The sequence below is a fragment of the Maniola hyperantus genome, chromosome 14, assembly GCF_902806685.2.
Source record: "Maniola hyperantus chromosome 14, iAphHyp1.2, whole genome shotgun sequence".
Taxonomy (NCBI): Eukaryota; Metazoa; Arthropoda; class Insecta; order Lepidoptera; family Nymphalidae; genus Maniola; species Maniola hyperantus.
Window position 1 is genome coordinate 13188094 of NC_048549.1, and position 20543 is coordinate 13208636.

Sequence of the window (20543 nt, forward strand, 5' to 3'; positions counted from 1 at the left end):
TGAATTTTCAAAAATCCTTTCTTAGCGGATTCCCAAGTCTTAATTAGCTATCTGCATGCCAAAGTTCAGCCCGATCCGTCCAGTAGTTTCAGCTCAGTCAGATCAGTCAGTCAGTCAGTCAGTCATCTTTTCCTTTTATATATTTAGATTAAAGATTATAAAGTTCTACGCAGCAAAAAGTAATGTACATCGGCCTTTAGAATGACATTTCGACTTTGTAGAGCGTTGTCTCTGTCACTTATATCTAAGTATATTATGACGTTTTGTCGGTCTCAACGACAGAGACAATGCTCTACAAATTTACTATCTCCTTATAAACGTCGATGTACATTATTTTCTGCCGCGTACTGTACTTGCTTTAACGGTGAAAGAAAATATCGTAAGGAAATCTGTAGGCTCTTTCTTAATATATTACCTAGGTACCTACACATTTTATTCACAAGGACCAATGAATGAAAGTTCTAGATCTCATTTCTGTCAACATCTATGACCGCTATTTGACGAGCGTCGACAAATGATTGAGCCTGTCGCCTCTCCGATCCGATAGGGATCTGTACGCTTAGTACGAGATTTTATGTCTCACCAACGTTAATAGTATTCGAGTGTCGAAACACTTCCGCGTTATAGTAAACTGGATCTTAAGTGTCTTGTTTTAAAGCTCAAGTTTGCTTTGTTTTCTGTTGTGCGCTATGGTCCCAAATAAAATGTTATTTATTTATTTATTTAAGTTTGTCTACACATCTGCAGCCAGCGCTCCAAGCGGAAACGTTGTGAAATTAAAATCAGTGGCATTGAATTTTTAACTTCAATTCAAGGCGTTTAGTTAAGTAAAATGTACTTTGACGTTATTGTGTTTCGACTCTCGAATTCTAGCAACGTTGTTTTGTGAGACGTAAAATCTTATACTAAGCGTACTGATCTTTATCAATTCAGATGTTTGACATCTTGAGCGCTCCCACTAAAACATATTGAGAAAGAGCCCGAGAGGGCCAGACCGTCGTTATTTTATAAAAGCTGAAAATGTCTTTGCGTATTGTCCCCAACACAGGCTTTGGCAGATAACAGGTAACAAAGACGTATAAAATCTTTCTTCTAAGTCTAATGTCCTTTTTCCTCCTTTTATTTGTATATCTTGAGTGTTTGGCAGTGAGTTGCCATGCCTTGATACTAAGAGTTTGGCAATGCATGACGTGATTCCTAATACAATTCCGCAGAAAAACAATTATTATAGAGAACGAGCCAGCGCGTGCGTAATAAAGGTGTTGAAAATTCTTGCATCAAAGAATAAAGTCTAATTTTTTATATTTTCTTCGGAATAGCACGTCAGGCATTGCCAGACACTTAATATCGTGGCATCCCCCTGCCAAACCCTCAAACTTTATTTAAATTCTGGCCTGTTATTTCCCAAAGCCATGATCCAAACTTCATAGTCGCTGATCGTTCCTTCCTATGTTGGGGACAGTGTGCATAGAAACTTTCAGCTTTTATATAATAACGAAGGTCTGGCCCTCCCGGGCTCTCTCTTTATATTGGTTATAGTTCCCTTCGGCTCCCACATAGATTTGAATTTTGATCTCGAACTCGTTTACAATCATCAAGTTAGGTTCGGGCTCGCGACTGCGCGCTAAAATCACGGGTTTTAACATCTAAAAATTAAATTTAAAACTGTGTCTGTCCTTTTCATATTACATAGTAACTAGTAAGATTTAGTTGTGCTCAGAATCAGTACAATTATTGACCGGTAACCACACAAAAAATCTATTTTATTTCAATTAAAAATAATCTTTATTAAAATGGGACGAACATCTTAGCAACAATCCACCGCTTCTTCGGAATGTTGCTTCTAACGACAAGAACCGCCAAGAAGCACGATGGTTGCATTTTTCAAAAATATTTCATTTAATTTTATTCCGTAATGAAGTCGCGTGCTTCTACTTAGCATTAGATAAAAATAACTTAAATTTTCTTGACGCACTTTCGCTAGCAAGAAACATCGGTCAAGTGCGAGTCGGACACGAACGGTTCCGCACCATCGTACAAAAATGACACTTTTTGTTACAACGAATCTCAAACTAGTATAATATTATGTTCGCTCCAACAATTACCTAAACTACACTGCCAGTTAAACACGCAGAGCGCCATCTATGACGTGATTTAGTAAACATATTATTCAGTTGTGAACACTAATTTTTAATTTATTTTTGTGATGTATCTAATCATAAAAATCACGGTTTCCTTTACTTGTGCCATTAAGACAAATTTCATGATTCTAGGTTAACAGAAAGTACCCTATAGGTTTTGAATCGCTTGACGGGTCTTGAGTCTTGACTGATACGACAAACAGATGGGCAACGAAGTTGGGGTTGGGGAAGTAAGGGTTCCTTTTGAGGTACGGAACCCTAAAAAGTCTTTAGTGCTTTAACTATGTCTGTAGAATGCAACCTACAATTATCGCTTGAAGACTCCACTCCACAATGCTTGTTAGAGGGCCGGCTGGCTTTCTAAGGGTTCTAAGAAGCAGTTTAATTAAAAAAATATCTGTATCGATTGCAATTAGTTTCAAACGGCGTTACGGGCGGTCATCTTCATAGCTCCTTACGGTAAAGAGTGATTCACACTGGTAGAGATCCAAGCGTTTTTTTAACCGCTAAAGAATACGTTATTTTACACCAAGCGAGGAAAAATGTATAAACAAGATAGTATTAGCAATAAACAATCGATTCGCGCTTATGCGTTATGCGTGCGAATAAAGCTAATAAACATAGACGAATGGACCCCCCACACTTCGTCGTATGCGGCCGGATAGTGCGAATAACAAATAACACAACGAAGTGTGGTTCCGCCATTAGATTCAGTTCATAAAATTATATAATGAATTTTATAATTCATTTTTAAAGAATCCCTTTTTTATGTGTTCTACAAATATGCAAAATGTATGATACCGTTTCCGCCATGTTAATACCGACTATGACGTCACATGTATGAAATTAAAAATGAATGAGCAAACAAGCAGGTGGGTCACCTGAGGTGGGCCGCCCTTGAACATTTGCAGCACTAGAGGTACCGCCAATGTGTTGCCCGTCTTTCAGGAGTTTGTTGATCCGTCCCTTGTATAATCCCATGTCAAAATCTAGTAGAAACACCGCCGAAGGGAGTTAGCTGGTTTCACAGTTCGCATGTGCAGATTTATCGGTGAACGAGTGTTAAACACTGTTCGTCTGGTGAGACTTTTACAGTATTACCTATGTCAGCAACACTGACTAAATTACTAGGTATTTTTAGCTAATTTTAAAGAATTGGTTTGAATTCAAAGTATTGATCAAGATTATCAATTTATTTATTGAAAGTTAGTTTAATGAATTTGACATTGTTTGACTCATCCGATGTCACGCGATTTGTGGCGGGCAGCCATTTTGAATCAATTTGTATAAATACCGGTGTTTGGCCCTTTTGAAGGCAGTCTCGCTCTGACTCGAGACTCAACGACTATTAAATACTTTTTGTGTTTAGGTCGTTATTTCAATCAAGTGGTTGAAATAGCATTTATTCCCCGATAAAGTTAATATTTCAGTTAGGTTAGTCTAAAGACTAAAACTCTCGACAAGCCTCTAAGCGTTGTGATCCATCTCCGCGCGCAAGTTTAATATGGGAGGACATTTTAACTAAACTCATCTAAAAATACTCAATAATTCGCCTGCTTTTCTGACTGACTCTTTTACCTATGTCCCTCTCTACCCGCAAGTCCTTGATTAGACACAGAGAGGGACAAGAAATTCTCTAAATAAACCACGCTCGTGATCTGCTACGTGAAATCTCGCAGAACAGAACTAATGAAGCGTACGGAATGGTACGGAATTTGACTAATGACTTTTCATAACGAAGTGCTTTCACCGCTGTCACCATCAAATCAACCAATCACAACAACTACTATTGGATAGTCATAGATATTTTCGAGCTAATAGTATTCATGTAATTTTGTCATGATCTGGCCCTTGTATAACCCCATGTCGAATCTATTGGAAATACCGCCGAAGGGAGTTGGTTTCACCATCGCATGTGCAGATTTATCTGTGAGGCAGCTCAGTTCGGTGCTTTCTTCATACAAACGTAGGAGGGAAAATACAACAATATTCGATATTGTACGCACAAAACTAAGAATTATATCGATTTATCTCGTCTTTATCTAGGTTCAATGATATCTAAAACATTGAAAAAAATATTGATTTAAAAGTTAGGAGCCTCAAAAGATTCCTATTTTAACACTAAATTTATGACAACTTTGGGCGTAAATAAATAAGATTAGGGATATGAAAATTCTAAAACAATTTATCATTACACGTAGTTTATTTATTCATTAGTTGAAATAACTTTACTTTGCAAACCTAAATTCAGTAGTTTTTTCTCAAAAATACTTTTCCCAAACTACTGTTCAACCCTTTTCAAGCGCTTGATTTCGGTTAAAATAATCATGCCTCTCACCCCAAAACATTAGACACCGCGCGGGTGGCGGAGGGAAGGGCCAGCCCAGCGGCGCGCGGCTGCGCGTGTAATATTGTGGTTTCTATGACGACGAATGTTGTTATTGATATGTTTTCAAAAATAAAAGTCGTAATTATTTTATAAAATTACTTTATATTTATTAATAAGTTAATTCGTTTATTCCTCTCATAATTCAGTGGCTATGCAAATGTGTAGAAGATTGAGTAGAGTCAATAAGTCCTTCAAATACTTATTGCATTTTGTACATTGACCTCTGGAATTTGAACTTTGGACACCAATTTTATTCATTGGTTTATTGACCTGACTTTATTGTTGAGGTTCTAGTAGGGATACCTACTCGTGTGGTCCTAGTACAATAGGTAAGTAACTTTGTTGAGTTATTTATTTTATCTAATTTAAAAAAAACCGGCCAAGTGCGAGTCAGACTCGCGCACCAAGGGTTCCGTACTCAGGTATTTTTTTGACATTTTGCTCCATAAATCAAAAACTATTTTGCATAAAAATAAATAAAAATGTGTTTTAGAATACACAAGTAAAGCCCTTTCATATAATACCCCACTTGGTATACTTATCATACAATGAAAATTGAAAATACTAATTATTTTTTTCATTAACACACTTTAATTTTTTTTTGTATGTTGTAATCATAAATCTACGGTTTTCGGATTTATTCCTTTACTTGTGCTCTAAGACCTACGTACCTACTAAATTTCATGATTCTGGGTCAACGGGAAGTACCCTATAGGTTTGTGTGACAGATACGACAGACAGACGGAGAGACGGACAGACAGACAGACACCGAAGTGATTCTAAGGGCCCTTTTTTTCCTTTTACAGTACGGAACCCTAAAAAGGTACCTGTATATTATGTATAATAATATAGGTAGGTAGGTACCTACCTGTGGTGGTATTTCTTTGTATTTTTAGGGTTCCGTACCTCAGCAGGAAAAACGGAACCCTCTGTCTGTCTGTCTGTCTGTCCGTCCGTTCGTCCGTCCGTCCGTCCGTCGGTCCGTCTGTCAGTCCGTCTGTCCGTCTGTTCGTCTGTCCTCCTGTCCATCTGTCCATCTGTCCGTCTGTCTGTCTGTCGGTAGGTAGGTAGGTACCTACCTGGTGGTTTTTCTTTGTATTTTTAGGGTTCCGTACCTCAGAAGGAAAAAACGGAACCCTATGTCTGTCTGTCTGCCTGTCCGTCCATCCGTCCGTCCATCGGTGCGTCTGTCGGTCCGTCTGTCCGTCCGTCCGTCGTATCTGTCACACAAACCTATAGGGTACTTCCCGTTGACCCAGAATCATGAAATTTAGTAGGTACGTAGGTCTTAGAGCACAAGTAAAGGAATAACCGTCTAAATAACTGTCCGTCTATCTGTCTGTCTGTCTGTCTGTCCGTCTTACAAATAAAGTACGCAACGTTTCGTACAAATAGTACTTTTTATTTTATTTTATTCAGATACAAGTTAGCTCTTGACTGCAATCTCACCTGGTGGTAAGTGACGATACAGTCTTGCTTACGGCTATTTCGGATCGGGAATTCTTGGATTCAGATTAAATGCAGTGCAAAAAGAGCCAAAGGCTTATATATTATGTCAAATTATTATCATTAGGATTCCGTGCCTCAAAAGGAAAAAGGAACCCTTATAGGATCAGTTTGTTGTCTGTCTGTCTGTCTATCTGTCAGTCTGTCAGTGTGTCTGTCAAGATACCTGTACGGTACTTCCCATTGACCTAGAATGATAAAATTTGGCAGGTAGGTAGATCTTATAACACACGTAAGGGGAAAAATCTGAAAAGAATGAATTGGTGGTTACATCACAAAAAATAAATAAAAATGTGTTCATTAACAAATAGTTAGTATTTTCAACTTTCAAGTAAGATTAGTAAACCAAGTGGGGTATCATATAAAAGGACCTTACTTGTACATCAAAAAATTTTTACAAAAAAAATAAAAACCGACTTCGTTACATAAACACTAAAAATTGAAAAATAATTTAATTTATTACCGAATATATTATGTATACAAGAGTTAATATAGTTCCATAATAATACTTTTTGGTGCCGGTGCCAATTAGCTTTAGCTGCGCGAATCGTCTAGACTTCATAATTTTATGGGACTCCACAATGGCACCTCATTGGCACCGACCCCAAAAAATATTATTATGGAACTATATTAACTCTTGTATACATAATATATTCGGTAATAAATTAAATTATTTTTCAATTTTTAGTGTTTATGTAACGAAGTCGGTTTTTATTTTTTTTGTAAAAATTTTTTATTTCACAATTTTTAGTGGCCCCATGGAATTATGCTATGACTGGTTAAAAATCTACTGTTTACTAAGCTATTACACTGATCGCGAGCAATTTACTCTTATCCGTTGAGGAGTTCCAGTATCTATCTTCGAAAATGTTCATCAGATCTTCACCAAATTGAAATGGGACCAACTTTGAAGTATACCCTTTCAAACAAAAAAAGAATTTTCAAAATCGGTCCAGGCGTTTTTGAGTAATCGGGGAACATACATAAAAAAAAAAAAAAAAAAAAAAAAAAAAAAAAAAAAAAAAAAAAAAAAAAAAAAAAAAAAAAATCCGACGAATTGAGAACCTCCTCCTTTTTTTGAAGTCGGTTAAAAACAGATTTTATTTATTTTTATCCATACCTACTAATATTATAAATGCGAAAGTGTATCTGTCTATCTGTCCGTCTGTCTGTCTGCTAGCTTTTCACAGCTCATCCATTTAACCAATTTTGATGAAATTTGGTACAAAAATAGCTTGCACCCCGGGGAAGGACATAGGCTACTTTTATGAGGAATTAGATTTAGTGGATACCGCTATTTTTCTGGAAATAACGTTAGATGCGAAACTTCAATGGGGCTCTCATATAAATAACTTATCGAACAGACAGTTCTGCCGCATATGCGGTAAAAAAGATTCGCCAGTTGACAGACATAGAAACGGCGAGACTAGTATATTTTAGTTACTTTCACAGCATTATGTCATATGGCATATTATTAGAAAAGAAAAAGAAAGAAAAGAAAAAACTTTTATTTTTTAAAGCTGTACCACACATAGTAACTACGTACCACACGTAAACTAATTGAAAAATCCTATTACATTGTAAAGGATTATTTAAATGATAAGCAAGCTTAGGAATGAGTTGCTCGGCTTTGTGATAGTTCTAATAAGTTTAAATTATGATTTTGTAAAGTGGTGATAATAAAAAGAATACCCGGCTGAGTTAGCTGTGGGCTGTTCTCAGTCTTGGGCGCGTTTGGAACCCTCGTAGCGTTTGCGAAATAATTATCATCACTATATTTTACAAATCCAACACCTGACAATCGAAAAGAGTAATTTATTACCTATTTTGAACAAATCATTTGACTTTGACTTTTGATCCCGGAAAATCAAAGAGTTCCCAAGGGATTTTTAAAAAACTTAAATCCACGCGGACGAAGTTGCGGGCATTACCTCATCATCATCATGATCAACCCATCGCCGGCTCACTACTGAGCACGGGTCTACTCTCAGAGTGAGAAGGGTTTTGGCCATAGTCTACCACGCTGGCCATGTGCGGATTGGTAGAATTCACAGACCTTTGAGAACATTATGGAGAACTCTCAGGCATGCAGGTTTCCTCACGATGTATTCCTTTACCGTTAAAGCAAGTGATATTTAATTAATTAAAACGCGTATAACTCCGAAAAGTTAGAGGTGCGTGCCCGGGATCGAACCCCCGACCTCCGTTTAGAGTAACAATGTGACTCGACGGGAATTTTATTTGACTGAATATGCACTTTTCCGGGATGCTGAATTTGATAATGACATTTATTTTCAAATCCAAAATAGCAGACATGCACTTTTCACAAAAAATATAAATAGGTGTCGTTTTCAGGGTTTCCAGGATGCTGGTTTTGATAATGACATTAATTTTTAATCTAAGATGGCGGGCCAGCACTTTTTACAAAAAATAGACGTTAGTGTCGTTTTCAAGGTTCTCCAGGATGGTGAATTTGATGATGACATTTATTTATTTTTAATAAATACTTATATATTATACTTCTATTTTAGTGGATCACGGGATTTTCTTTGGCAAGGAAACGACAAAGCAAAAAATCGAATTGAATTAGATTATGATACTATCACACCGTACCATTTAGAGCCAGCTTCTGAAAGTTTGACACTGTGTTTGTAAGTTGATATTATTTAGATACTAGCTAAAGGCCCCGCGACTTCGTCCGCATGGATTTCACATTTTTCAAATCCTGCGGGAACTCTTTGATTTTCCGGGATAAAAAGTAGCCTATGTGTTAATCCAGTTAAGAATCTATCTCCATTCTAAATTTCATTCAAATCCGTTCAGCCGTTTTTGCGTGATTGAGTAACAAACATCCAAGCATCTACACTTTCACATTTATAATTTCACTAACTGCCCTGGCGAACTTCGTTCCGCCTAACAGTCGATTCAAATTTTTTAAATTTTTCTCTCCGTAAGAACCATCCTCGTACTTCAAGGAATACCTATTATAAAAAAAGAATTAGCGAAATCGGTTCAGCTGTTCTCGAGATTTGCGATGACATTTAGTGATTCATTTTTATATTATAGACTAGCTTATGCTCGCGACTTCGTCCGCGTGGGCTACACAAAATTTCGAACCCCTATTTCACCCCCTCCAGAGTTGAATTTTCAAAAATCCTTTCTTAGCGGATGCCTACGTCATAATAGCTATCTGCATGCCAAATTTCAGCACGATCCGTCCAGTAGTTTGAGCTGTGCGTTGATAGATCAGTCAGTCAGTCAGTCAGTCAGTCAATCACCTTTTTCTTTTATATATTTAGATTAGGATAATATAATTATTATGTTACTAGCTGCCCCGACGAACTTCGTACCGCCTACAGTCGATTCTTTTTCAGGAATTTTTTTAAATTTTTCTCTCCATAAGAACCATCCCCGTACTTCAAGGAATATTATCAAAAAGAATTAGCGAAATCGGTGCAGCTGTTCTCGAGATTTGCGATCAGCAACACATTCAGCGATTCATTTTTATATAATACTAGCTGATGCCCGCGACTTCGTCCGCGTGGATGTAGGTTTTCAAAAGCCCATGGAACTCTTTTTATTTTCCGGGATAAAAGAAGGCAGGTCATGCCTGTCGTAGAGGTGATGGCCGTTGGAGCCGGAAAGTCCTTGAGTGGAGACCGCGTAGGTAGGCAAGCATAGTGTGGGACGCCCTCCAGCACGATAGACTGACGATATAAAGAGGCTGGCGGGAAGTGGCTGGATGAGGAAGGCTGAGGACCGGGTGTGGTGGCGCTCTTTAGGGAAGGCCTATGTCCAACAGTGGACGTCCGCAGGCTGATGATGATGGAAAAAAATCACGTTGATCCGTTGCACCCCCCACACGTCCCTATCCGCCTTCTCCTGTCTCGCTGGCGAATAAGTTTGGAATAGAATAGGGTTTTGATGGAGTGCGTGGATTTTTGTGAACGGAGTTCAATCATGTAGTCGTGGTTTGGTACAATAGTAAATGGTACAATATTAATTCACCATCAACAGTTCCTAAAAACCCATAGATTAGGAGTGCAGTACCCTGCAGCATCAGTATTGAAGAATTGGAACTTGAAGTTCAATAATGGTATATATGTTTGGCATCTACAATATTATTTCACAATCAACAGTGGCTTAGGAATGCAATATCCTGCATCATCAGGGTTGAAGAGTTGGGATCTGGAGTTGAATCATGAAGTCGTTGCTTGGTAGGTACGTAAGCCAGAGATAGTTTATTCTAAGCGTAACTTTTATACCAATTCAACATCGACTATTCTTTGAAAAGAGCAACCGCCGAGTTTCTTGCTGGTTCTCCTCGGTAGGAAAGGCATTCCGAACCAGTGGTAGATGCATTCATTATGAACACTTCCTGATAACTCAGGCGGGCAGTAACCCTGCAGCATCAGGATTAAGGAGTTGAATCTAAATTTTGTATGTGACCACCACGAAAACTTTTTTTGTTGATTTAAAAAAAATTGGAAATCGGTCCAGAAACATCGAAAAAATCGATGTAGAAAAAAAGAACCACCTCCTTTTGACAGTCGGTTAAAAACCGATGACCTTGAAATATTTACGGAACAATCTTTAAAATATCCCCTTCTAACAAAAAAAGAATGAATGAAATCGGACTACGCGTTAATGAATTACAACTCAGTATACATTTTAACTTTCATCCCCTCTCCTACGGGAACCATGCTGAATTTCGGGATAAAAAGTATCCTCTATTCTTCCTCATAGTATGACCTCAAATCGTACCAAGTTTCATTGGAATCCATTCAGTAGTTTCAGCGTGATGCGCGGCCGTGATACAGACAGACAGACATACAGACAGACAGACAGACAGACAGACAGACAGACAGACAGATAGACAGACAGACAAAAATGAAAAAAATTACAGTTTTGGGTTCAGTATCGATTATAGAGTGCCCTCGAAAAAAAAATTTCAAAATATCTTCAATGTACAGAATTTGACCTGTTACAGTTTTATTATAAGTATTGATAGAGATAGAGATTACTATTTCTGTCAGATTTATCAATGCTGAATTATGTTGTATTTTAGTGATCAAGACATTCCTTTTAGAAGAAAACAAGGAAAATAACATGAATGTGCCCAATATACGTACCACTGAAATCCAACATTATGCTGCAACATTCAATTCCGTACTAAATATTGAAAGGTCTACCATACCATACTTGTAAGTTGTTATGCTATGTTTTTGCATACATTCTATATAGATAATACTCACAATATATTTATGTTGATTGTATGTTTATTAATTCCAGAAATGAAATGGAGAGCTTCAATAGTTCTGCGTCGAATCTTTCTCTAATCATCATCAATCAATCATCTAATGTGACTGTTGAAACAGAAATGATACATATTGTGTTTATGTGTGTAGTGGGCTTTTAGAGAGAAATTGAATTGTACCTACTACTTATAAAAATAAAATTTTCATTTTGAGATCAAAGTGGAATTTATTTTGACTTTTTTATACACAAGTATATATAGTTTTTAGTCGCTACTAATAGATAAATAAGTGTAGGCCAACAAAAGTTATTTTCACAGACAAACGAATGTGTAATCATCTGTTCCTAATAGGTAATCCGCCAGCACAGAGAATTCAAACTCCTAGAGTACGCATATACAAGGTTTTACATGAAAACAAAATCGTAAAATTTTGGCGGGGGACAGGGGAGAATGCTTGTGATTGGTGGACTGACTAATCAAACAATGTGCGGAATGAGGGTACCGAACGTGCGGTGGGTGATGATTCATTTAAAATTCCGTGGGATCACCACGATAGAGCAATGCAATCCTTAGGTACAGCATCAGGGTCGAGAAGTGGGTCTTCGAGTTCAATGATAAAGTCTTTACATGGTAGATATAGGTACCTACGCCAATATCAATTTATAAACCGACAGTTTCAAAATCCAATAAGTTTTGGTGGTCATGTCCCCTGCAGACAATCAGGATTGAGGAGTTGAATTCCAAATTTTAATATAGGACAATGTTGCAAAGTTTCTTTATCAATTAAAAAAAATACGCAAATCGGTACGCAAATTCTCGGAGATTTCTGTGTACATAGGTAGAAAACACAACTCCTTTTTTAAAGTCGGTTAAAAAGTATCCTATGTTAATCCTCTACTTGTCTGTAAAAGTCCCGTCAAATAGGTTTCTGCCGTTCCGAAGATTAGCCCGTTCAAACAGACAGACAGACAGACAGTTTTTAAAAACGTTTGATTCAGCTGTTATGGTATAGTTCAAATAACAATATTATGAGCTTGCGGTAGTTATTTCGAAATTACAGACAGACACTTCATAGAAGTATGGATTTCTATAATATATATCGAGTTGTTTATACACGCTAGGTAGAGGTAGTAGTTACCTAATAGGTATGTATGTAAGTGAGATTTTATAGTATTCATCAAAAGCTAAGTAGGTAATCCTTATCATTCAAAAAAATTAAAAAAAATTATTTCAGTAGGTAAAACAATTTTCCATAGTGCGTAGTAATTGGGGACCATCCCAGTAACTGTTTTAGTATTGCTACGAGTATTCGTGGCCGGCGACCCCGCTCTTGCCATAAAAATATCTTATACATAATAATTGAAATAAGTATTCTTCATAAATCATATAGTTACTTAAAATTCATCGGTGACACCTGTCCAACTGCTATCTGTGTGCCATCATCCAGTATATCCGGACGCTCTGACTCTCTGGACTGCTCATCATGTAGTCTATCTCTTTTCTATCACAATGTTAGGTGAAATAGCATAACAGGCTACCCCACGTGGGCCGACTAGTTCGGACGTGCATCCTTGCGTAGCCTTAATACTTTAAACCGCACATAACTTTGTAAAGTTTCGGTCCAATAGTTTAGCAGCTACAGTGGAACACATAAAATAGTTACAAACATACATAATACATACATAGACTGCTAAAAACATTATCCTTCCTTTTGGCTTTGCCTTATTCGTAAAAAGGAAGTCACTGCCAAAATTCCACGTATTAACTCCAGCAGTTGATAGATTAGTATTTTTGTATACCTATATATATATATAAAAAGGGTTTCGCACAATCGTACAAGAAATAACACTTCAATTTATTTATTTAATTTTATGGCGGTCATTTTTAAATTTTATTATTTCTTATTATCGCGCCATAGAAATACACATTCTGTGAAAATTTCTACTCTAGAGATATTACGGTTGATGTGAAACATCCCGCTGACAGACAGACGGATGGACGGACAGCGAAGGCTTAGTAATTGGGTCCCGTTGGAACCCTTCTGGTATGGAACCATAAAAATGTTTAAAAGTATACTCACGATAAACCCCTTCTGCTAGTCTCTTCTTGACAGCTGGTTTGATCCTTGGCCGGCCGTTACTGTGGAGCCCCCTACCGGTAATGAAGAACAGCGTATGGAATTTGACGCTGTTCCTATCCTGCAGTTCCCTCAACTTCTGTATGTGCGTATCGATGAACAGATCCACGGACTCCTTAGCTTCACCTACCCTCAGGTAGTGCAGGTCTATTGTTGCGTTGTCAGAAGAATTGGCTGCGTGAACCTTTTAAAAAGGGGATAATTATATTACAGCCTCAATGGCACCGATTCTGTTATCTTTCTCTAAACTAAATTTAGAGTATCTGCATCTTTATCCTTTTAATATTGCTAAAACGGGACGGAATATGAATTTTACATTTGAAGATACTAAATTTTAGTGCGCGCTACAAATTTAAACAATAGGCTCGCGACTTGACGCGAGTTTGACGGCTCTAAATTAAATTTATAACTGTCAAACTGTGTCTGTCTTTTTCATATTACATTAGTAAGAAGAGGATGCAAATACTCTAAAATTTACGTGTGCTCACGCTCAGTATCAGTACCAATAGCTCAGCGGCGAAGGGGAATATTAGTCATAATGAACATGGCTAATATTCTTTAAAAAAATCATCATTCACGATCAACCCATCACTGGCTCACTACTGAGAACGAGTCTAAACCGTGGAAGTAAGTTTGGTTATAAGTTATACTTTAAAAGAGTGAATTGTATACCTACTAAGTTAATTTGCTCAATAGCTCAACTCGAGTCGATTCGACCAATTTATTTACCATAAACAAAATTTTACCAAAAAATGAGCCTCACAATTTGTTATTTCATAATTAAGTTGCTCGAAATGTATCGACATGATCATGATCAACCCATCAACGACTCACTACAGAGCACGGGTCTCCTCTCAGAGTGAGAAGGGTTTGTCCATAGTCCACCACGCTGGCCAATTGCGGATTGGCAGACTTCACACCTTTGAGAAGATTGGAAGAACTTTCAGGCATGCAGGTTTCTCACGATTTCTTCCTTCACCGTTAAAGCAAGTGATATTTAATTACTTAAAACGCATATAACTCTGAAAAGTTCGAAGTACGTGCCTGGGATCTGACCCCTGACCTCCGATATGGAGGCAGACATCCTTACCACTAGGCTATCATAGCTTTTTAATAGGAGGCAATAATTAATTAAACAGGAGAACCAGAGTAACCGATGTACATAGCTCAATGAGTTGCAAAGCTGAAGTGGATTGCCCATTAGGGCAGGGCAGATAGTTTGAAAAACCGATAGATTGGGGTCCCAAGGTGCTAGCATCTGCTATAGTCGACGCATTTTAAACTGAGTCGTCGAATTATCTGTCTGTTTCACTCGCACTTACCTACGACCTGTAAGTGCGAGCGAAACAGACAGATAACTCGACGACTCAGTTTAAAATGCGTCGACTATAGGTGCATCGGAAAGCGCAGCGTTGCAAGACCCTTCGCTAGGTGGACAGACGACATCGGACGAGTCGCAGGGAGCCGCTAAATTTAGGCGGCGCAAGACCGTGGCGTGTGAAAGTCGCAACGAGATACCTAAGTCCAGCACTGGAGGTCTATCGATTGATGATGATGATGATGATGATATAACTTACTTGCATAAGTGTGGCAGCTGCCATGCTATTGGCCAGTTCATATTTTTCCTTGTGATAAGCTGCGATCCCGTTGTAATAGGTGGCGACTTGTGTAATGCCCCGCCTTATGTACTCTTCAGCTTTTTGGTAATTCCTGAAGATATAAATAAATTTATTTAAAAATACCCTCCGACGAAGTCGCGTTCGTCAGCTAGTGGTGCTATAACTTACCTTTTTGCAGTCATTTTAATTTTAGTTTTAATATATGTATAAAATCTTTTGAAAAAAAACAGTTTCATTTACAATTTCTTATTTTTTATCTCTCTCTAAAATGTTTAGGTAAAATACGCACAGCATATTTTATGCTCATACTGTACGGGAAACAAAACCCAATACCGCACTAGCGTAAACAACTAGACTCCCCCGCAATCTCGCCTCACTTACACATACCACAAATCAGATTGAAAATCGCTTTCTGCGCAAGTATATGGTCAGCCGTCTCCTCATGTAAAATACACTTACATGTTTCTCGACTGCAAGTGTTTTCAGCCTCATCGCGGTATTGCTGCACGACCGACATGTCCACCTGCTCGATCTTCGGCAGCAGCGGCCACTCCACCTCCGATAAAGTCTATAGGATATTAAAAGGAAGAGATGACTGACTGACTGACTGATTGACTGACTGAACTATCAACGCACAGCTCAAACTACGGGACGGATCGGCCTGAAATTTGGCATGCAGATAGCTATTATGACGTAGACATCTGCTAAGAAAGGATTTTTGAAAATTCAACCCCAAAGGGGGTAAAATTGAGGTTTGATATTTGTGTAGTTCACGCGGACGAAGTCGCGGGCATAAGCTAGTAATGATATAGAAATACATGTAATATGCAGACCAAACAAACGATGCACGGTTTGCTATACACATAGTTGGCTCGTCAAACCGGGTGATACAATCCGAAATCCATACTAATATTAGAAATGCAAAAGTGTATCTATCTATCTGTCTGTCTGTCTGTCTGGTAGCTTTTCACGGCCCAACAGTTTGATCGATTTTGATGAAATTTGGTATAGAGTTAGCTTACATCCCGGGGAAGGACATATGCTACTTTTTATCTCAGAAAAAAAAGAGTTCTGGGGGATTTTTAAAAACCTAAATCCACGCGAAAGAAGTCGCGGACATGATCTAGTATTCTAATAATCGTCAAAAAGGCCATTCGGCTTGTACAAACTACAAATACTCGGTTCAGATTTATCCACCTACTTATAGTACGCGAAAGGTCGAGATGGCAATCGGTGAGGGAACACCCCGCACCCCACACAACCCCCACGCTAATCCGGTGCGGGTGACGTGCGGATGTGCGGGGCGTCCCCCACCTCATACCCCGATTGCCATCTCAACCTGTCGCGGACTATATGTACAACATTTGATAATACCATCTTCTCCTCTTCGAGCAACTTCTCTTGCCCTCCATTTCTTTCTCCATAACGAATTTACTGACGCCATTTTTTGTTTCAAGGATTTCGGATTTTCCTGTAGATATCAATAGGCCCTGAAAATAAAGAAAATTAGGTATTATTTACCTTAGTATGTTGCGTTAACATGTTATTATACTCTTTAGTTTAAATATGTCTCACACCGGCTTTACTCACGTGTTTAGTCGACGTTAGCCCGACTAGTTTCGAACCCATCTGGGGTTCTTTTTCACAGGGACTCAGTTCGCTCAGCTGCGCGATTGCGGTAGAATGACAGCTACAATGTCACGATCGCAAACACTTCTGATTGGTTCTATAAGCTGCAATACATGGTTGCAACAAGAATCGCACAAATTCAGCCAACTGAAGAAAATGAGATTGTAATAATGATTGATGCAGATTTTACGAAATCGGCCTACTGGTACACGCTACACAGCGGGCTGTGTGGGCAGCGGCGCGCAGTCTCAACCGCGACGCGACGACTGAGTCCCTATGAAAAAGCACCCCGGATGTGTTCGAAACTAGTCAGGCTAACGTCGACTAAAGACGTGAGTACAGCCGTCTGTGAGACATGTATAATGGAAATCACTCACGATATTTTAAACGATTATATAAACAAAGTAAACTCTTTAGTTTGTTTTGTTTCTTCATTGAAAACTACTTACCTCGACAGTTTCTTGAAAATTATTATCGTGAGCCATAAGCAGTTCCGACAAGATATCTTTAGACACTTCAGGGAATAGGTTATACAACTTATCTCTGGTAAGCTTAGCGGCCAGGTCAACTGGCATACTGTTACGCCACTCTTCTACGTCTTTATGGTATAACGATAGAGCAAAATCCATATCCATTATTCCTTGAAATCGGGCACATCGGGCTCTTTGCCTGATTGTAGCAACTCCGCTTCTTTTATTGCTAATTGTCTGTGAAATACCCAAATTATAGCTATTGGCATTTACATCACATCTTTTAATGTTTTAATTATTTATTTATCTACATAATATAAACGGAAAAGCTGACCGACTGACTAACTGACTGATCTATCAACGCACAGCTCAAACTACTGGATGGATCTGGCAGATAGCTATTATGACATAGACATCCGTAAAGAAAGGATTTTAGAAAATACAACCGCTAAGGGGGTAAAATATGAATTTTGAATTTGTGTAGTCCACGCGGACAAGTCGCGGGAATAAGCTACTTGTTAATTAAATGCATTAATCATCATCGTCGTGATTAACCCATCGCCGACAGAGCACGGGTTTCCACTTAGTATGATAAGGATATGGCCACACTCCACCACGCTAGCCAATTGCGGATTGGCAGACTTCACACGCCTTTGAGAACATTATGTAGAACTCTCAGGCATGCAGGTTTCCTCACAATGTTTTCCTTCACCGTCAAAGCAAGTGATCTTCTTCGCTCTGGGCTGGTCTCCGCACTTAAACGTTTTCCGTCTGTTGTGCGTCAAAGCGAGTGATAGTTAATTTCTTAAAACGCACATAACTCCGAAAAGTTATAGGTGCGTGCCCTGGATCTAACCCCCGACCTCCCATATAGGAGGCGGACGTGCTAACCACTAGGCTATCACCGCTTTAAAATACATTAATATAAACGTTAAATTCGTATCAAAATTTTGGAATCGCAGCCAGAGTGCCAATTACAGCCTGGCCACAGCTTGCTTCTGACTAACAAACAAAGACGAAACTTCTGATTATTAGGTAGGTATGCATCTTTTATAAGTCTTAGCCACTGCAGAGGTTCAAAGTCTACATCATTACCGAATAATAGTTTCGCTTCTAATAAAATTTAAGGATCCATATTTCGAACATTTGTAAAAAAAAATATTGAGAAATACCTCGCAAACTCTTCATCCTGTTTAACCATAATTTCAGACTGTTTAGCATCTTTTTCAAGCTGGTTCATGAGCGACTCCATCCACAATGCATTGATTTCGTTTAAAAGAGATATCGGCATATATTTTTGGTACCACACTGTCAGGGTAGTCCATATCCCGACGTCCAAACATTTCATCCAGTTGGCCTATAAATTCTTTACCCAAATTAACATTTACAGTTTTCTCTGTTTCATCTGAAACGGACGAATCTTCATCACACGTTTCTGTGTTTAAACTTTCAACTTTCGAAGTGCTTGGTGTGCTATGAGATGGAGAGTGATGTACGTTAGGTGACGCACTTGCGGAATCACTTCCTGTTATATATCTACCCAGTATTGTGTTAGTTTCGCCTCCAATAGCATTTTCCACGTCATCGTTATAACTTTCGCCTCGGCGAAATTTTCTAATTTTTAAGCAATGTTCTGAGTAATGATTGTCTGATATGACTACATTCTGTTCTATTTGTCGTTTTAATTGCATGGAATTTTCAGACACGAAGTTCCCTTTTTTACCTTTTCTTGAAGATGAAGGCACATTATCAATAGGATTTTCATTTTCCTCTGCTATAGGTGGCGACGATGAATTCGGTATTATATCGTATGCCGACAAACATTGACACAGATCTACATTGTCATTTTGCGCTTCGGTCTCTGTATCCGACCAATCATTATTATCAACAATACCTAATTGATTGCTGGCTACACCATCGAGTACAATTTCTACAGCCCAGTTAACATCACCACAACAATTGTCAAATATATCCAATATCTATCTTGCTATGAAAAAGTTTTCTAATGCAGCAAAATGCTGCTCTTCATTTTGACATCTAAAATTATCAGTTAACATTTCATTATTTGTAGACGTGCTTTTATCCAGCATCCACTTTTCTGGCATTTTCTTATCTATTGCAATATGATATTCATTGATATTTCTAGGAGCACCGATAATAACTTTTAAAGGATTTTTTTGAAGTGGATATGTCTGTATCGCCGTATTCTATACAAGTGCTGCTTGTTTTTTTCTCTACAACTGGCATAGAAGATTCCACCCGCGTGCTACATTCTCCCCAAGATGGTAAAAACATTGAATATTTGCTCCAATCTTGACACACTTCGTCAGAAGTTAGAAACTTTTCAGTTGTAGCAGAGTTTATCATCTTATTTCCTCTCTGTGGTTTCGAATTGGTAACAGAATCAGATTTTGCGCTATCTTGACTTTTTTGTTGAGAATTATCGTCCCAGCCATCTCCATTATCCCACTCTTGCTCTACTTTCTCCATTTCTTCCAAACATTTCTGAATCTCAGCAAATTTTTCCAAATTAATAGATAAATGTGCCAATTTTTCAGAGTGGTCTACAGTGTCACAAGGAACGTCGGCAGCAGGAGCTGTCGTTTCTGTCAAACAACTTTGTGTATTCTCATGATCACTGTTCTGTATTTCATTCATTGAATTGGTTTTATTACATACAGAAGCATTTTCGATGGGTTCTGAATTTACTGATTCTTCTAATAATTGTAATGAAAACGGCGGTATTTTTCTTAAAACAGGTGCAGTATTATCAGGTAAATAGTGCAACTTAAATTGCTTCATTAAATAGTCACCAGTTATGCCACTCTGGAAAGAATCCAACTTTTTTCGAAGAGTGACCACAGGCACGTTATGAGAGTTTCTTTTGAATAGTTGATATACATTTCTGGCCCACGGTGTATTGGGTTCTACCACTTCAATAATATATCCATTGTTAACTCCTTTCACCACGTAAAATTCCATTTCCCAAATTTCTACATTGGTATTGTCTATAATTATAGGACTAAGTCCTTCTTTCATGGCTTTTATAGCTCTGCCTTTATTCCATTCATGCGCCTCGAAAATTCTCCGTTTATCATACATGTACACGCCATTGCGCATAAAATATCATCTGTACTTAATATATGTATTTGGTAATGTTTGTGTGTTGTGTAGTAAATTGCATCAATAATCTTTTTAGCTAGATAAGTTTTTCCACTTCCTGGTAAACCTCGCATAATGATCAATGTGCGTGCCCCATTTTCATGATGTAACAAAATCTTTGCAGCTGTTCAGTCAAAAAATTTGTGACATAGCTGTAGTAGGCAACTTTAGAGCCTGAGGTACTGGCGGTTTTGTTGGCCGAGAAGCGCTAGCATATGAAAAGGCAGGTAGCA

At 38.2% G+C, this 20543-nt stretch overlaps 1 protein-coding gene across 1 annotated transcript in view; it reads right to left on the minus strand.

The window, feature by feature from the left end:
• Positions 1 to 493: 493 nt before the first annotated feature.
• LOC117988553 (NEDD4-binding protein 2-like) overlaps positions 494 to 20543 on the minus strand; it is a 54353-nt gene continuing 34303 nt past the window's right edge. The window contains 13 exon segments of the mRNA XM_069503143.1: positions 494 to 558; positions 13374 to 13614; positions 15008 to 15140; positions 15509 to 15530; positions 15533 to 15617; positions 16424 to 16452; positions 16455 to 16539; positions 17128 to 17315; positions 17318 to 17385; positions 18321 to 18440; positions 18442 to 19325; positions 19327 to 20276; positions 20279 to 20434. Of these exon segments, the coding sequence (XP_069359244.1) occupies positions 494 to 558; positions 13374 to 13614; positions 15008 to 15140; positions 15509 to 15530; positions 15533 to 15617; positions 16424 to 16452; positions 16455 to 16539; positions 17128 to 17315; positions 17318 to 17385; positions 18321 to 18440; positions 18442 to 19325; positions 19327 to 20276; positions 20279 to 20434 (3026 nt within the window).